Source organism: Condylura cristata, unplaced genomic scaffold (assembly GCF_000260355.1).
Source record: "Condylura cristata isolate star-nosed mole 26May11 unplaced genomic scaffold, ConCri1.0 scaffold00022, whole genome shotgun sequence".
NCBI lineage: Eukaryota > Metazoa > Chordata > Mammalia > Eulipotyphla > Talpidae > Condylura > Condylura cristata.
The window spans coordinates 13,975,305-13,991,087 of record NW_004567123.1 but is presented as its reverse complement, the minus strand read 5'-3'; the positions used below and the strand labels follow the sequence as shown (position 1 = coordinate 13,991,087).

At 36.6% G+C, this 15,783-nt stretch overlaps 1 protein-coding gene across 1 annotated transcript in view; it reads right to left on the bottom strand.

The window, feature by feature from the left end:
* Nucleotides 1-1,399: 1,399 nt before the first annotated feature.
* Nucleotides 1,400-15,783, bottom strand: part of TMX4 (thioredoxin-related transmembrane protein 4) — a 31,821-nt gene continuing 17,437 nt past the window's right edge. The window contains exons 4-8 of the mRNA XM_004687181.2: nt 15,296-15,424; nt 12,572-12,617; nt 7,942-8,043; nt 6,320-6,383; nt 1,400-5,243 (exon numbers count right to left, since the gene is read on the bottom strand). Of these exons, the coding sequence (XP_004687238.1) occupies nt 4,882-5,243; nt 6,320-6,383; nt 7,942-8,043; nt 12,572-12,617; nt 15,296-15,424 (703 nt within the window). The 3' untranslated portion in view covers nt 1,400-4,881. The remainder of the gene's footprint in view (nt 5,244-6,319; nt 6,384-7,941; nt 8,044-12,571; nt 12,618-15,295; nt 15,425-15,783) is intronic.

Sequence of the window (15,783 nt, the reverse complement as noted above, 5' to 3'; positions counted from 1 at the left end):
GCCACTCTAGCATTTCGATTCCTGCCCCGTAAATGACCCATATGGAGTGGCAGACCTCTCCTGACCTGCCTGCTGCTCCCCTCAGCAAAGTATTTCAGTACATATGCCTGTCCTGCTCCCCACTCTGTCTCTGGTTAATCTTCTCGCCCCTGCACCTCTGGCCTGTACCCCAGCTCTATATGCATAAATAAATAAATCTCAAAAAAAGGAGGAAACTTCATTTTGCAATTCAGAGGTTGTGGGCTTCAAAAGCTGCGGTTTGCTACCCACCCAGGATGTATAATAAAATTCATGTAGGCTGAGATACCACAAAACAGGTATTTCTCTTTGTACAGATAGTAAACACTCTGAGTTATATTCTTTAACACTGGCAGCATAGAAGTTAAAGCATTTTCTTCCTTCTACATAATGCTGACCATATTTCAAAAGTAAAAAGTCTAATTTCTTATATTTCAGTCCCCGAGGCTGTTTGAAAGAGTCACCTCACTGCTCTAGAGTGGGAAACGTTAGGTGTAGACCAGTCTTCTAAATGGAGAACAAGCTTGAACGATTGGGAGCATCTTTTGCCATCTACTCCAGCCGCAGCCACCCCAGAAGTCATTCCAGAGAGAGACCTGAAATGTGAGCACAATGATTTTCTATAGCACAATGGGCTGGGACAATGAGGAGCCCTTAGACTTTTGAACATGGTCTTGGTTTTCTGCACTTTTCAGAGATGCTAAAAGACATCTAGTCAAAAAGATGGTTAAGAGTCTCTAGTATAGTCAAAAAGAGAAAGTGGATGAAAATGAACAGACTGAATGAAGGATAAGCATAGGGGAAATTTTTTCACTGCCTGGGCAAATGACTTGTGTGAAAATACATGATAAGCATGTGAACAAAGTAAAACTTTGCTTTACCTAGTTATTACTATCATTAAGTTTTGATGCAAATGGAAACATACAATAAAATAAAAGATCAAGGATTAGGTACACTTTTGTGATAAATTTCTAATATAGGCAATGCACTGCTTGAAACTCAAATTTTGATTTCCAATTCCAGCTGTTGCAGGTGCTATCTGAGGAAGCCAAAGTATAAAGAGAATAATGATTCTATTGGTGGGCTAAATAATTAATAAGACTATTACAAAGAGGCAACTTTACAATGAATTACAATACAAATAAACAATATTTTAATATAAAATTTGCATTTGCATGAAGAAGCTATTTAATAATAAAATTAAACTGCACTGAAACATGTCAAAGTTGTATGAGTCACATATACACAACATCACAGTTCACATGAAATTTTACTGAGCACAAGCCATCTGAAGGTCTTGTTCTGGTATGAAACATTAAAGGGTTTTGCAACTAAATCTAAAGGATTCAGGAACGATGTTCAAAAAGTTGTCCTGTTATTGTTCATCAGACTTGATTAACTCCACATTTGGTTTTTCAAGACAAGTTAAAATCTTCTCAAGAGGAACGAATCGTAGGACTGAGGTAAAGATGATGCTAAACAAAAAGGAACTTTTCAGTTGGCACAAAAAATTTACAGCCACTTTCCAGAATGTTTTTATATTTGACAGGATGGGTCAACCACATATTTATAATACTGGCAGAAATAACAATACTGAGATGAAGAACACAAACTTTTGATACACATTAGCAAAAAACAATCTCTTTCCCTCTTTCTCTCACTTCCCATCAATTTAAGATACACCTGATATTTCAGGTGTACTTTATTCACATTTTTGGGACTCCTTAAATGTTCTCCATCCTATAAATCAACACATAGACCCCACTCTTGAAAGACTTGATAATAAAAAGTCACATGCTAAGTACTTGTCTTTACGAGACAATTTTATCAGTTTTACCTCAAAACTATTACAGGATACAAGTTACACAGACATATATAAACCCAAATCATATAGGACACCAACACCAGAGCTATCAACAAGGGGTTTTGGCAAGAAAAATTCAAAATTTGGCTTTATCCACTGTGAAAAGAAAACCTGCCTAGAGTTTGCTTTTTACTACACTACAATGAATTTCTTTACATAAAGGCCTGTGGCTGCCAGGAATCAATAGGCACCTATGCAGTGCAAAGCTCTGCAAAACTGAGTAAGTCCTGTCTCTCACCTCATGCTAGCACTTCACCGGGAAAGAGAAGTGAAACCACCTGTATGTTGCATCAATGAGATCGCTGAATAAGTTGGTGTGTTTCAGCAGATCCTGTAATGGATGAGTATGAAAAGAAGCTAAGGAGAAGGATTTCAAAAGTTTCAACCTTTCCGCCTTATGCATGAAAGGGTATGCTGTTTCAACAACTCATACACAAAGCACTGCACCCTTATTCCAAAAGTCAAGGTTACTTTCATTTACTTCACCCAATATTTATTTATAGAAAATACTATTCTAAAACAAAATAACTGATACTGCAGTATCAGGACACCTGACAGTGTATTTTTTTTAAAACAAAATCATGTTTCCATACACTTGGCTTCTGGATTAAATATATCACGCACTGGAAAAAAACTGTAACATTTTTGAAATGTTTATCTAATTTAAATTATTTTAGCCTGCTCCCCCCCCCTTTGTTTTATATCCATAAATATTAAAAACAAACCTAAGGGCCTCAAGTGGAAAGGACTTAAGTTAAATGTGCACCATTTAATAAAAGCCCACCCCACCTTTTTGCCAGGATGTTAAAAAACAGGGAAAATGGTTCACACAGCCAGATACTTAAGCTTTTAATGGATCCGCTTCTCCAAGAATTTTTTCTCCCCTCCAATTTTTTAAATGTTAATGAGAAAGGAAATACATTTATTTTTCTTATTACATAATTAGGTACTCTTCGGTGCCCAATTGGAAACTGGCCTTACATTTATAAAAGCCAAGTAGATTTTATTTCTTTATTTTTTATGCTCTGGTCAAATGTGTCACTTAGACACACAATATTTCAATACTGGAGTTGGGGCTGGGTAGGTGAACAATGAAACTGTTCTGATCCATAACACTGAACTTGAACTTAATGACTTGCAAACTTTGTTTCAACTGATTGTGAGAAAAATGCATTAAGGGGATGGTAGGTCCAGTTCATCCTGGTCCAGAAATTTCCCCTTATCAGGAAGATGGGGCTGGCACCATCAGAACCCTGGTACATGGGTGGGTGTCTGCCGGAGACCTACATGGTGGGAGAGCTAGGAAACTGGCACGTGCTGAGGTTCTTGCAGTCAATACTGTACTGGTCTCAAAATTTCAGTTTATGTTGTGTGAAGAGAAAAACTATTGGCAATTTTTAATTAACGTCAGCATAATGGGTATATGACTATCAGGTTCATTAGTAGGAAAGATGAAATATAAACTATCTTTAGAATTGGGATTCTGTCAGAATAAAAACTCCCTTTGTGCAAGGCTTCCAATAGGCCCATTCAACTACATAAGCATAGCGAGCTTCAAAAGTTCCCTCTCCCTCAGTGAGCCTCTGTTCTAAGTGAATACAAAGAAAGGGTTAGCTAAGCATCCAGATAGATGTATACTGCATATTTCTTTTAAAGATGAGAGAAACTTTTTAGAATTTCATAAACCTATACTAGTTATTCTGTCTGGACTCAAGGGATATAGGATTAACGTTAGTCATCTTTCATAAGTTTGGAATCTAATTTTGTGAATTTATTCTAAGACATAAATCAGAGGAGGCCAAAGTAGATGGATGGATTTTTAAGAAGAAATTGAGCCTCTAGGGTACTTTTGGTAGATTGAGTATTGAGAGATTTACAGGGATACAATTCTTTACAAGATTAAGAAAGAAGGAAACGAAACAAAATCTTTCATTTCCAGATATATTCACTTTCATTATTCTTTCACCAAAAGCACATTACTGAGGGAAAACAGAAATGTTTTTTTAGTTATTATTAAAGCAGTTCAAGAGCCAGGGATCCCCTTGAGACAGAAACAAAATAACATAGTATTCAAGTTTTCTTTATAAGACAACCTTGTGAAGGAAAAACTTAGGAACTTCTGGCTTTAAAAAGAATAATGCTGAAGGACTTTTTGAAAAAAAAAAAAAAAAAACTTTTTGGCAAAAAACAAAAGTGTCTCCTATAAAATCCCTACTTCCTTTTTAATCTCCAAAGGTTACAATATTTCATTTAAGATGCCTGGCAGTCAAGATTTCATGGTTGTGGTTCTTGATTTCTAAATCTTCAAATCAAAATAAATACAACTAATGTCAAGAGTCAGCTGCTGTCTGAGCCCTCTCACTAAGGAAGTATGGTGAAGAGTGTGGGGAGACAGTAGGCCCAAGGTAGGAAAGTTAATAAAACTCAAGATCATAGTAAAATATAACAAAGGAGATTTGGAGGGATGGGATGACATTCAAACTCTTTTCTAAAATAATGTCCAGAGCCTTCTCAATTTCTGTTTCTGAAAGTGAGTCTACACTATGGCATGTGATGTTTCTTAGTTTGATAAAATTAAGTATCAAGCATGAGAGGCAAGATTTCAACTGTATCTTGAGAGACTCAGGATGCTTGGTTTGCATCTGATGCCTACCTACAGCTTTGCCTATGAATAGGCTGATTGGGGGCCCGGGGTTCCTTGATATAAGGGAGACTCTCTAGCCCCAAAGTAAATTAACTTATGCCCATCCAAGCCCTCAAACAGATTTGAACATCATGTTTATTTTTCTGTACCCTGATTGTCATGCCTGAAGGTTTTATTTATATACATGAGGCTTAATGCCATGAAACCACATGACCAGAGATTGTTGCTCTGTTTTGTTTTGTTTTTTAAGAGAAGCTAGCTCACTCAGGAAAAAGTAAGGATTTGGTTTAAACTGCAAATCAGAGGGAAGCTGAGATATTCCTCTGGTCTGTTCTTGGAAATACTGTCACTAAACCTATGACCCCTTATCAGCATGGTGACTTTTGCGCTGCCTCAATGTGTCTCCTGGGCTCTTTGTGTCAGCTGAAGGGGGCTGCTCAGGAACATCTTCTTCAGTCTCATCAAGTTCTACCTCCTTCTGGGCCTCTGTCAGGGGCCCCTGGACCTTGGCATCACTCCTCTCCTCATCCGCACCAGTAGTAGGGCTATCCTCCTCCTCCTCTTCCTCTGCTTCGTCTTCATCACCAAGGTCTTCTTTCTCTTCTTCATCATCCACAAGGCTGTCTTTGTTTTCATCTTCATTTGAATCATCTTTTTCCTCCTCTGCATCCTGCAAGCGTTCAGCCCTATGAGCCTCATCTGACCTTCGACTGGGCTCTGTGGAGGGAAAAGAAAAGAATCTTCTCTGAATAGCCAATGGTCATACCAAAATCAACTGAGTACAGTTAGCTGTGAAATGAAACAATGATGCAATGACAGTTCTCTCCATCTGAAGCTGTTATCACATGGGACAGATGTCTCATTGGAGTCCCACCCCAACCAGAGCTTCTCATTCCCTCTCTGGAGATTTCACTCATGTTGGCAGGACATGTGGATATGGATGCCTTCATGCTTGGCATTTTGTACCTTGTAGAGGTTCCACCCATTGGTCATGGTGATTGGTTCATAAATGTGACTTAAGATGAGTCAATAAGAATACTTCCCAGGAGTTTTACCCAGGGTAAGGAAGAAAACTTTCTTTCCATGAGGACTGCTACACTGAAAAATGTGAGTTGAGGCTGTTACAGCCACTGAATCAGCCTCATGGAAACAGAAATCTAACATCCTTAAGCTGTGCTTGAAGTCAAAACATCCTTGGACATTATATTTATATGAGCTAAGTTGCTTTAAATTGGGTTTCTGTGACTTTTAAGAAATCTAAGGAACAGAACATATATCATCATCTATGAAAGCCTTAAAATCTTGAAAACTTCAAGAACTATAAATATAAGCTAATTCAACTACCACTTAAAATTCAACAAGTTTCATAAAAAGTCATCATGCAAAGTCTCAAATAGGAACTGAAAATACTCAAATCCAGGGTTATTTAGTCCCAGAAATACCAGAAGCACTTTTTAAAAGCCTTGGGGGGGAGACTGCTTTCTTAAGCCTCGGGCTTAAGATGGCTAGTGGTACATTAGTGACTCAATAAAAGTGGGTTCCTCTCTCGTACTTCTCATTAACTTATTAGTGAAGTGCATAGTAGGGAATAAACAACTGAGAAAATGAATACTCCCTAATTTAAAAAAAAAATTCCCTAATTTTTCCTCAAATCACTCTAAAGAACATATCTCAGGTATTTGGCGGTGGTGATGCTTTGGGTACCCAGCATATACAATGGAGAAAATCCTTTCTACAAGAGCACAAAACAGAATTCTGAAAGAAACTCTATCACATTATCTAAACATACTTACCAGAACGCTCAGAGAAATGCCTTGGAAGTGGCACATAGAAACATTCTGATATTATCACCAACACCTGGAAGAAAAAAGTAATTTTATAGGACAGATATTACCAAAGAACCTCAATGGCTCTAGAACCAGATATTCATTGTAACTAATTAGCAAGCTGTTCAAAAGCCCTTAAAAAATGACCTAGCCATCATGAAGAATTTACTAGTTTTCAAATGTGATATAATACAGAAAAATACTATTAATGCAGGACAGGGGTCACAAAGTCAATGTCTACACATGACTCATTAAAAACTGATGAATTATGAAGGTAGAAGAAAATAACCCTACTCTAAAATATTGGTCTTTAAAAAAAAAAAAACCTTTCTGGCAAACAAAACTAATCTATACATAGACTTCTTCTCACCAGTGAGTACCTCCAAGTGTGACAAACATTTTAGGGTCTAGAATCTTTAAGAGTACTATAAGAAATTTTTAAATATACTCATTAGCGAAAAAAAATTCATTAATGGTAAGAGTTAAATGTTATTTTAAACATGACTGATTAATTTTACCTTCAACCTTGATTCCAGAAGGAGTCATTTTCTTACTATAAGCCTAGCTACAGTTTCTAGCTAGTTTCCTTTGATAAACTAAAAGCTCCTTGGCACAGTGCATTCCAGTCCATGGCTTAGCATTTAAAACTCGATCAAATCAATCAAGTGTAGGTAAAGATTTTTTAAAAATATATCAAAGATTTAAACTTGTTAAAACACAGTTGTCTATATGGTTAATAAATGTGTTATTCCAACTCTTACCTAAGAGTATAGCTAGAATGCACAAGATACCAAATGACACTGATTTTCAAACCCAAGAAAAACATTTATGTACTTTGTATTTTGCTTTTGTCCTTCAAATAATGATTATTTACTTGTTCATTATCTTATAAAACTGGTCATCTTAGAGCCTCATCACCAGACTCTGTGGCATAAGTTCAATTTCAAGCCAGAAAGCCAGAAAGCTTGGCACAACAGACCTCTCCTGTCTCGCCTGCTGCTCCTTTCAGCAGACTTGCCTGCCTGTTCTGCTCTCCACTCTATCTCTAGTGAATCCCTCTCCACCACCCCCCACCCCAACCCCACACACCTCTGGCCTAAATTCCAGTTCTTATATACATAAATAGAAAAATACATATAGTATCTTAGGAAAACCAGAAAGTGTATGTTAAATGGCAACTCAGGTTTAGCGGGTCAACTGGAGGATATGAACAAAAATCATCTTGTTCACCCAAGGAAGAAATTCACAGCTTTGGCCTTATCACTAGTATTTCAGTCATGTAGGAAATGTATGAACTCGCTGCTGACTTGTTTATCTTGGAAACTATCAATTTAAGTATGGTCTCTGATAGGCAGCTCGTATCTCAGAATATTTAAGGGATAGGATTTGGATTCAATGATTTAATGAATTTTCCATTATAACTCAACCTCAAAATACTATAAAAAGCAGTACAAACAAGCAAATGCTATTCAACCCCTTAAGAGTAATGATGTTTGTTTATGTGCCTGTTATTTCTTGGCTGCTTTCTAGTTTCCCTTGAAACCAATGTGGCTTTAAAGACTGGGAAAAAGTTTAGTGGTATAACTTACCAGACCCATGAAAAGACCAAAAATCAAGGTTGCTATGATGAAAAAGACATAAGAACACCAAGCAGGAATTCCAAGAGTCACAGTGAAATAGTTGTGAAGATGCTGTAACCAGAAGAACATAACTTATTTATTTTGAAGATGGAAAAATCTTTGAATCTTTGAATCTTTCTCTCTAGCTATAATTCAGTATGCAAGTTTTTCTACATATATGAGCTCACACAAAAGTCATACATCATGATTTATGCTTCTGTATGATTCTTCAGGAACAAGTCAAATTTTATATTGCTCAGAGACTGATATTCAAGGTCACAGCTAATAAGTGTTACATTTCTTTGGAGTTCATAATCTGGTAGCACTCTGGTAGAACTGTTTCTCTAGTTCCTTCCTCTACTGTAAGAATATTTTGGTCCCTTCCCCCTAATAAATAGCTACATCTCAACTTTTACTCATATTATGGCATCCACAAGAAATTAAATTCCTGGGGTCTTCACCAATTTTTAAGTAGAACTAAGTTACTACTTAAAGAGAATTAACTTCTTACAATGTCTCTCTATTTTCTTTTTTTAATCAAATATTCTCATTTCTCTACCATCACCAAGCCTTCACAACTTTCTTGAATCCCCATAAAACCAAAATTTAATATTAGGTAGGAGAAAGCTTTTCTAATTAATCCATTATGTGCATGTGAGATTTTATTCATCTTTGAGTAAAGGGCACATCCCTTCACACTTACTGTTGCCTGCAACTCTACTTAATATCTAACACTCAAAAAACAAATGAAGAGCTATAAACTTAGTTAGAAATCATCTTCATGCTAGCTCACACAGAAATTACAGAAAAGAAATGGATATTTTGGAGTTAAGTCCCACCTAGATATGAACTTGCAGAAACCATGACTCTTCATGACTGTTCAGTGACCATCCCTTTTAGGCCCTTCTAGCTGCAAAAGTAATCATCCACTTAATCTGAGTGACGACTGGGCACAGAATGAAATGAACTAAAGTCAGATATCACAGCTGCAGAGATTATGACTGAATAACTTACCTAGACCTTAAGAGTTTGATGAAAATGAATCCAAGTTTCTAATAATAGAATTCATTTAATAGCAAATTAATAATTCTCAAAATATAAATTACTACAGTAACTCTCACTGCATTCTCAGTTTATAAATGCTAAACCCATTTAATATACTTTATTTTGGCACAGTTCTAAATGATAAAGTAAACCAAAGTAACAAAGTTAACAGATATAAAATCACCTAAAGAGATACCTCTTTTCAATTTCTTATTAAAGCATAAATATAGCATAAAGATATATACTAGACTCAACCAAAACTTCACACAATGACACATGTAATCAAAGTATTCAATAACTATTTATTGAAGACAGAAAAGACACAGGCAAATTTCTCATTTCCTTATTCACAGGAAATGCAAACAACTCTGAAATTGCCATCTGTCCTTACAGCAGTGGTTATCATTCTATCTTCAGCTAGGACAGATTTTTATTAATAATTTAGCTTTCTATAGTCCAGCAGGTAAAAGAGGTATTTGGGATATCAAAAGGTTGGTTCAAACTCTTCACAAAAAAGGTCTAAAATGCATTGTGCAGTTCCCTACTTTAGAAAATTCTGTGTAATGAACATGGTTTATATTTTTTACTTTTTTGATGACTCATGATTAAACTATGAAATTTGCCAAAGAATTAAAGATGCGGAAAGTCAGTCTGCTTAGTGCTGATGCATGAATGTATGTATTCTGGAGTGTGCTTTATAAATAATAACCACCCATTTGCTTTACTTATATAGTTAGAATGAATAATGTGCAATTACAAGTCCTGAACAGTCTTATGCCCCCTAGTGCAAAATAAATGATTAAAGAATATTCAAGAAATACTCCAAGTTATTTTCTCAAATTCAGTCAGTTATTTACTCCGAATCACTAAGTCACATTTGTTAGCATTCAAAACATCCTCTAATTTTACTAAGCTCCACTTTAATTTTCCTGTATCACCTTACTCTTTAAAAGATTTGAACTTCTTAGAGAAATCCTGCCATCTTGTGGTCTTTTAGGTAATTATTACTGAAGTCTCAATAGTCAAGTTGTGTTTTCACAACTGTAGACATAAATCTTTTCCTATTTGTCTGAATCCACAGTGATTTCAAAGCATCTTAAGAATGGTAGGGTCCATGATACTTGTTACTTGAAGTTTCACTGTGTGTGTGTGTGTATATATATATATATATATACACACACACACACACACACAAGTAATAAATAGTTGCATTCAATATAATTAAATTTCAGGTTACTAAAGTGAATTTTTTTTCTGTGGAAAATAATGATCCTTGCTTAAGACTATATGTGCTCATCACAAGGAAGGTTCCTACTCTGGTCCCTTAAAATGCTCAACAACGGGCCCTCCCTGGTGGCGCAGCAGGTTAAAGCACAGCACTAAGAAGCTTAAGCCACTTCAGCATGAGTTCGATTCCCGCCTGCCCCGGAGGAGACCATATGGTGAGGCAGACCTCTCCTGACCCGCCTGCTGCTCCCCTCAGCAGTGTACTTCATCTATCTGCCTGTTCTGCTCCCCGCACTGTCTCTGGTGAATCCTCTCACCCTCCCACATCTCTGGCCTGTACCCCAGTTCTGTATGAATAAATAAACAATCTTAAAAAAAAAATGCTCAACAACATGGCCAGAAGTGTCTCATATCTTATACTATTATACTATGCTAAGAGACAATTGATAAAAGCTAATTTGCCTTTATACAGACAGGAGTGAGAGGACTGACTGAAGATGACATTTCACCCAATCCTGGCCTTAACATGATAGTATCACATACTAAAATCATTTATACTGAAATATTGAGGTACTGAAAAACGGTAACTCCTTATCTAAACTCTTTTCTAAGCACTAAATGTCAAGTTATGTAAGGCCAGAGCAATTTCCTATCTTGCCTGGTACTGTCTTTGAAAGCATAACTCCTCTTTAACAAGGCTTAAAGGTTATGATTAATTCTCATCTAAGCTTTCGTAAGCTGGTTCTAAGTTAACACCTTGCTCTGTGATTCCTCATTATCTCCCATTATAATTACCCTGCTGAATTAGATATCATAAGGCTACAGAAATCTCAAATGGCTGTCAGGATAGGTGGGCTCCAGGGTCTACATACTGTATACCTTATTCTCGATTACCAGTTTGTAGTCCTTAGCTCTAAAATTAATGTTTCCCCAATGTTAAAATACTAAAAAGAAACCATCTGAAACTCATACTATCTGGAGAGAAGGAGAATAACAGTTATTGTTTAATTTCTGATACTAATTGACACGCGTATCAAAAAGTTAAATTCTAATTAAAACTATTGAATCTAAGTAACCAATGTAGCATCTGTAATAAAAAACAACAACAAAAAATTCCTAGGTTTAGTATGTTACATCATAATGAGAAGAATAAAACAAAACTGATAAACTGGGAAATGAAAAGTTGTTCTTAAATTTTCCTCAAAATATATCATTATGTATGAAAGAGTCTTCATGAGCTTGTTGAATATTAAGTTCTAAATGTGACAATCACAAATTCTACTCTGCAAACATAGATTAGAAAATATAGCATAGGGACTCACTTCTAAAGATTTTTTTGAAATGCTCCAAAGGCTATATATTTAATTTCACAGTACTTTTGTTAAATTTGGCAGTTTAGCCCACCGTACACATAAAGGGGAAGAAAAAGTTATGTGACATACTCAAGATATAATGTAAATATTTTAGTCTAAATAATAGTTTTAATTCAATAAAATGAAATTTTACAATTATATATACCAGAGATATGCAAACTTTTTCTTAAAGAACAATTTTAAGCAACTGGTCAGATGATCTCTATCACAATTACTCAGCTCCACCACAGTAAACTGAAAGCAGTCATAAGTACTAGGTAATAAATATGACAGTGTTCTAATAAAACCTTATTTATAAAAAGTTGGAAATCAGGGCCCTCCCTAGTGGCACAGTGGGTTAAAGCACAGCACTAAGAAGATAAAGCCACTTCCGCATTAGTTCAATCCCTGCCTGCCCCGCAGGTGACCACATGGCGTGACAGACCTCTCCTGACTGCCCGCTGCTCCCCTCAGCAGTGTACTTCGTCAGCCTGTTCTGTTCCCCACTCTGTATCTGGTGAATCCTCTCACCGCCCCTGCACCTCTGGCCTGTACCCCAGTTCTGTATGTATAAATAAATAAAATATATACAAAAAAAAATTGGAGACCAGCCTCATACTGTAGTTGTTGACTCCTGACATACAGAAATCACTTTTAGGATTACATAATAGATTTTACTCTATAGGAATTATGACAGTGTGAAAATAAGATGAAGTAAAATTCCTTTCAACTTTGGCAAAGAGATTTACTGATCTAAGTAATAAGATTTGACACTGCAATCAATGTTCTTTATTCAATTTGTGCCTTCCTACACAAAGATATATTTTTATTGGGGTCCCCATATGACAGTAGTTGTGTGGCTAAGAAAAAAAAATGCAATTATAGAAATACAGTGTTATTTTCTTATCATTTAAAATTTACATTTTATAAAATCATCTGCAAAGATAATCATAAAGGATATATTTAAGATTACTCACCCATATTTTGCCAGAGATGCTAAAAAGACCAGCCATTCCAGACATCCTAAAAAAATAAAGAGTAGGAGAACCACTAGTGACATATACTAGGGAAAATAAACAAAACTGAAGTCACCAAGACAGCTCCTCTATTTCTGCAAAACAAAGTCCTTTTTCCTGGATTCACTTCTGTTCTTAGCGAGCTTAATTCCTACACCCACTAGTTCAATCACTCTTCTAAAATACATTCAAATCACCTGATCCATACTCCCTCCACTCTATATACTTGGCAAAGTCCCAACCCTGAGCAGCTCACAATCCTGAGGGGCAAATTATATGACCAGAGAATGGGCCTTCCTTCAAAGCATAAAAATCAGTGAGTACTTACAACATTTTAAAGTCTGAGAGGCTAGCTCAGGCACTTCTTCCCCTCTCTTTAAACTTGATTTGCCCTACTTGTCCATATGTTCCCAGCCAATGAACACTCCTTACCTGTCACTGGGAAATGAGAAGCTATTTTGTGTTCTCTCCTGTCTTCCCAATACCAAAGCTGAGCCTGCTGCACACCTGCACCCATTTTTTGCTGTTACACCAGAAAACATCTCCCACATCATAATCCAACTCCTCCATTTGAGCCTTGGATTCCATTCCTTTGGTTTGGTAATGGCTTTGTTCTTTCTGTCATTCCCTGTTGCTGTATTAGCAACTTCTCCTTTCTGCTGGATCACTGTCATCAGCATGACCTGTTATGCCCATTCTCATTCTTATAACCAGATAATCCCTGGCACTCAATGGCCCTCCAGCTTCACAGACAAACTTCTTCAAAGAGTAGTCTACCCTGTGTTCACTTCCTCACCATTATCTTTAACCCATTCAAATCTCAATTGATTTCACTAAGCAATATCCCTACTTACAGAGTCCACAATGAACTCTCACCACTTCTTTCAAGTCCATGTCTAGAGTTGACCTTCCTTCGCCTCTTCATAACATGGGACATAAGTGGCTGCTCCTGCATTTTTGGAGCACTCCTGGTTTCTACAAAACCACACACCCTAGCTTATCCTTCTGCATTGATTCTCATTTTTGGTTTCCTTTTGATGACTCCTTCTCCACCAAACTTGTTAATTTGAGGATATGTCAGTATCACTTTTCTCTTTCTTCTGTCTCTAGGTATCCCCTTCTTAATAATATACTCTTTGTTTTTGATCATGGAGACTCATCTCCCTCCATTCAACCTGACAGCTCTACAAATAAGTCTGCCTCTCAAATTTACCATGAACCCTTAATTTTTCTCTTGCTTACATCAGTAAGTGGTACCAGGATCCACCAAATGCACAAACCTAAAGCCCGGGAATTGTGTTTCATGAATCTTCCCTCTCTTTTACCTCAGGGCACTCTACCTTCAAAGTACATCGTTTTCCCCATCTCCAGATCTGCCATGCTCATACATACCACTGCTATCTCCAGGCTAGACCTTACCTAAGTTAATTGCCATATCTCACCCACTCTTGCCCTCTCCAGTGTCTTCTTCTAGGAGCCACTACTCAGAATCTGTAGTGCTAACATCCAAGTTGCTCACAGTGGCTACAGGCCTTTCAGATGCAGTGCCAGCTTTTTTCTCATACTCCTTTAACTACTCTTCTCCCCTGCAGTATGTTTAACTCTGGTCCCTGTTCAGCACATCATGTTCTTTCCAACTTGGGGCCTCGGCACATCTGTGTCCTTTCATAGAGATAGTTCTCTCCTGCCTTTTACTTGAGCAAGGTTCTTCTGGCCCTCAGATATCTTTCTGTCCTCCCTGAAGAGTAACTTCAAGTCCCTTCATCTAACAGAGGTCAGTGACCCACAGTTAATCTATTTCAGGAAAAGTGTTTTTAAGTGATCTTTATCTAGCCTTTCTTTGTATCTCTATAGTGTTTTGTTCAAGGAAGCAAAGGGACCACACATATCTATTTACTGCTGTAATATCTAGCATCTAAGAGACTACATGAAATAAGCTCAGTGCTTAAATATTTGTAGACTGAGATGCCAGAGATAAGCTGTTTTAAGAGTTAGTTTTGTTTTTCCTGGGTATTAAAAGGATGCCAGTAGATGATTTATTCATTTATTCAAAATATTTCATGATTTGCTCCTGCTTCATTGGGGATATTGCTTCTATTTATATACATACATATATCATACATATGCATGTATGTATATGTGTATGAAAATTAACTATGAAATTAAAATCAACTGTGAAAAATGTTATTATGGATTAACCTTATCTACCTTACTACCAAGTATTACAGTTTGCCATTATGGCTGAAATTACCCCTAGCAGTAGTCTTCCAGACAACCAAAGATAACATAGTTTTTATTTTACACACACACACACACAAATAGCAATTTCTTCATGAACTAAAATTCAAGAAGGATTTACATGTTTAGATTATCAATAATTTAAAAGAAAGAACAGTAAATAATATTCAACACCATGTTTTATAAGGAGAAAACAGCTAGCACGGTGCAGTGCACAAACTAGAGCACAAGCTTTCTGTGCCATGTGAAAATGGATGCTTAATTTCTACTATACTAGCAATTAGCAGAAACATATATGGGTCCTAGACAGGAAACACCACACAGATCAGGTACATTCATGTGTCGTCTTAAAACAAGAAATAACTATGAAGTCCATAGGCTGGTAAGTTGATACCTCCCTGTTATATTAATAACACCTTGCCATTAAAAAATAATAATAATAGTTACGTTAGAGAAGCCGGGGATTTCCAGCCAGTCAAAGGCTCAACTGATTGCCATTTCTTCTCTAAGATATAATTTTGAAGATCTTCATAGATTCCTGGCCCACGGTAACGGCGGAATATCCCATCTTTTGCACTATAAATTATTAAAACACATAGAAAAATATTATTAGTAAGGCCTGTTCTGTTGTTATCCTCATAGTTTTTCTTCCCTGTGGTTGTTAATCAGTCACCAAGTCCTAATGACCCTTCTTCTAACAATCTCCAGAATCCATCCTTTCCTTTCCCCTGTCGCTATCTCAGTCTCTCTACTCTCATCACTCAGAATGATCCAACTGATCCCTTATGCACCAGTCAAAGAGAACTAACTATAGCTCTTTCTTAGCAGGCTACTTCATTTTCTTCCACTTTCCCATGAAATCTCTGTCTGGAAAGGAGTTCTCAAATATGTCTGCTTAGCCAATTCCTTTCATTTATTAAGAATCATCCTACTGG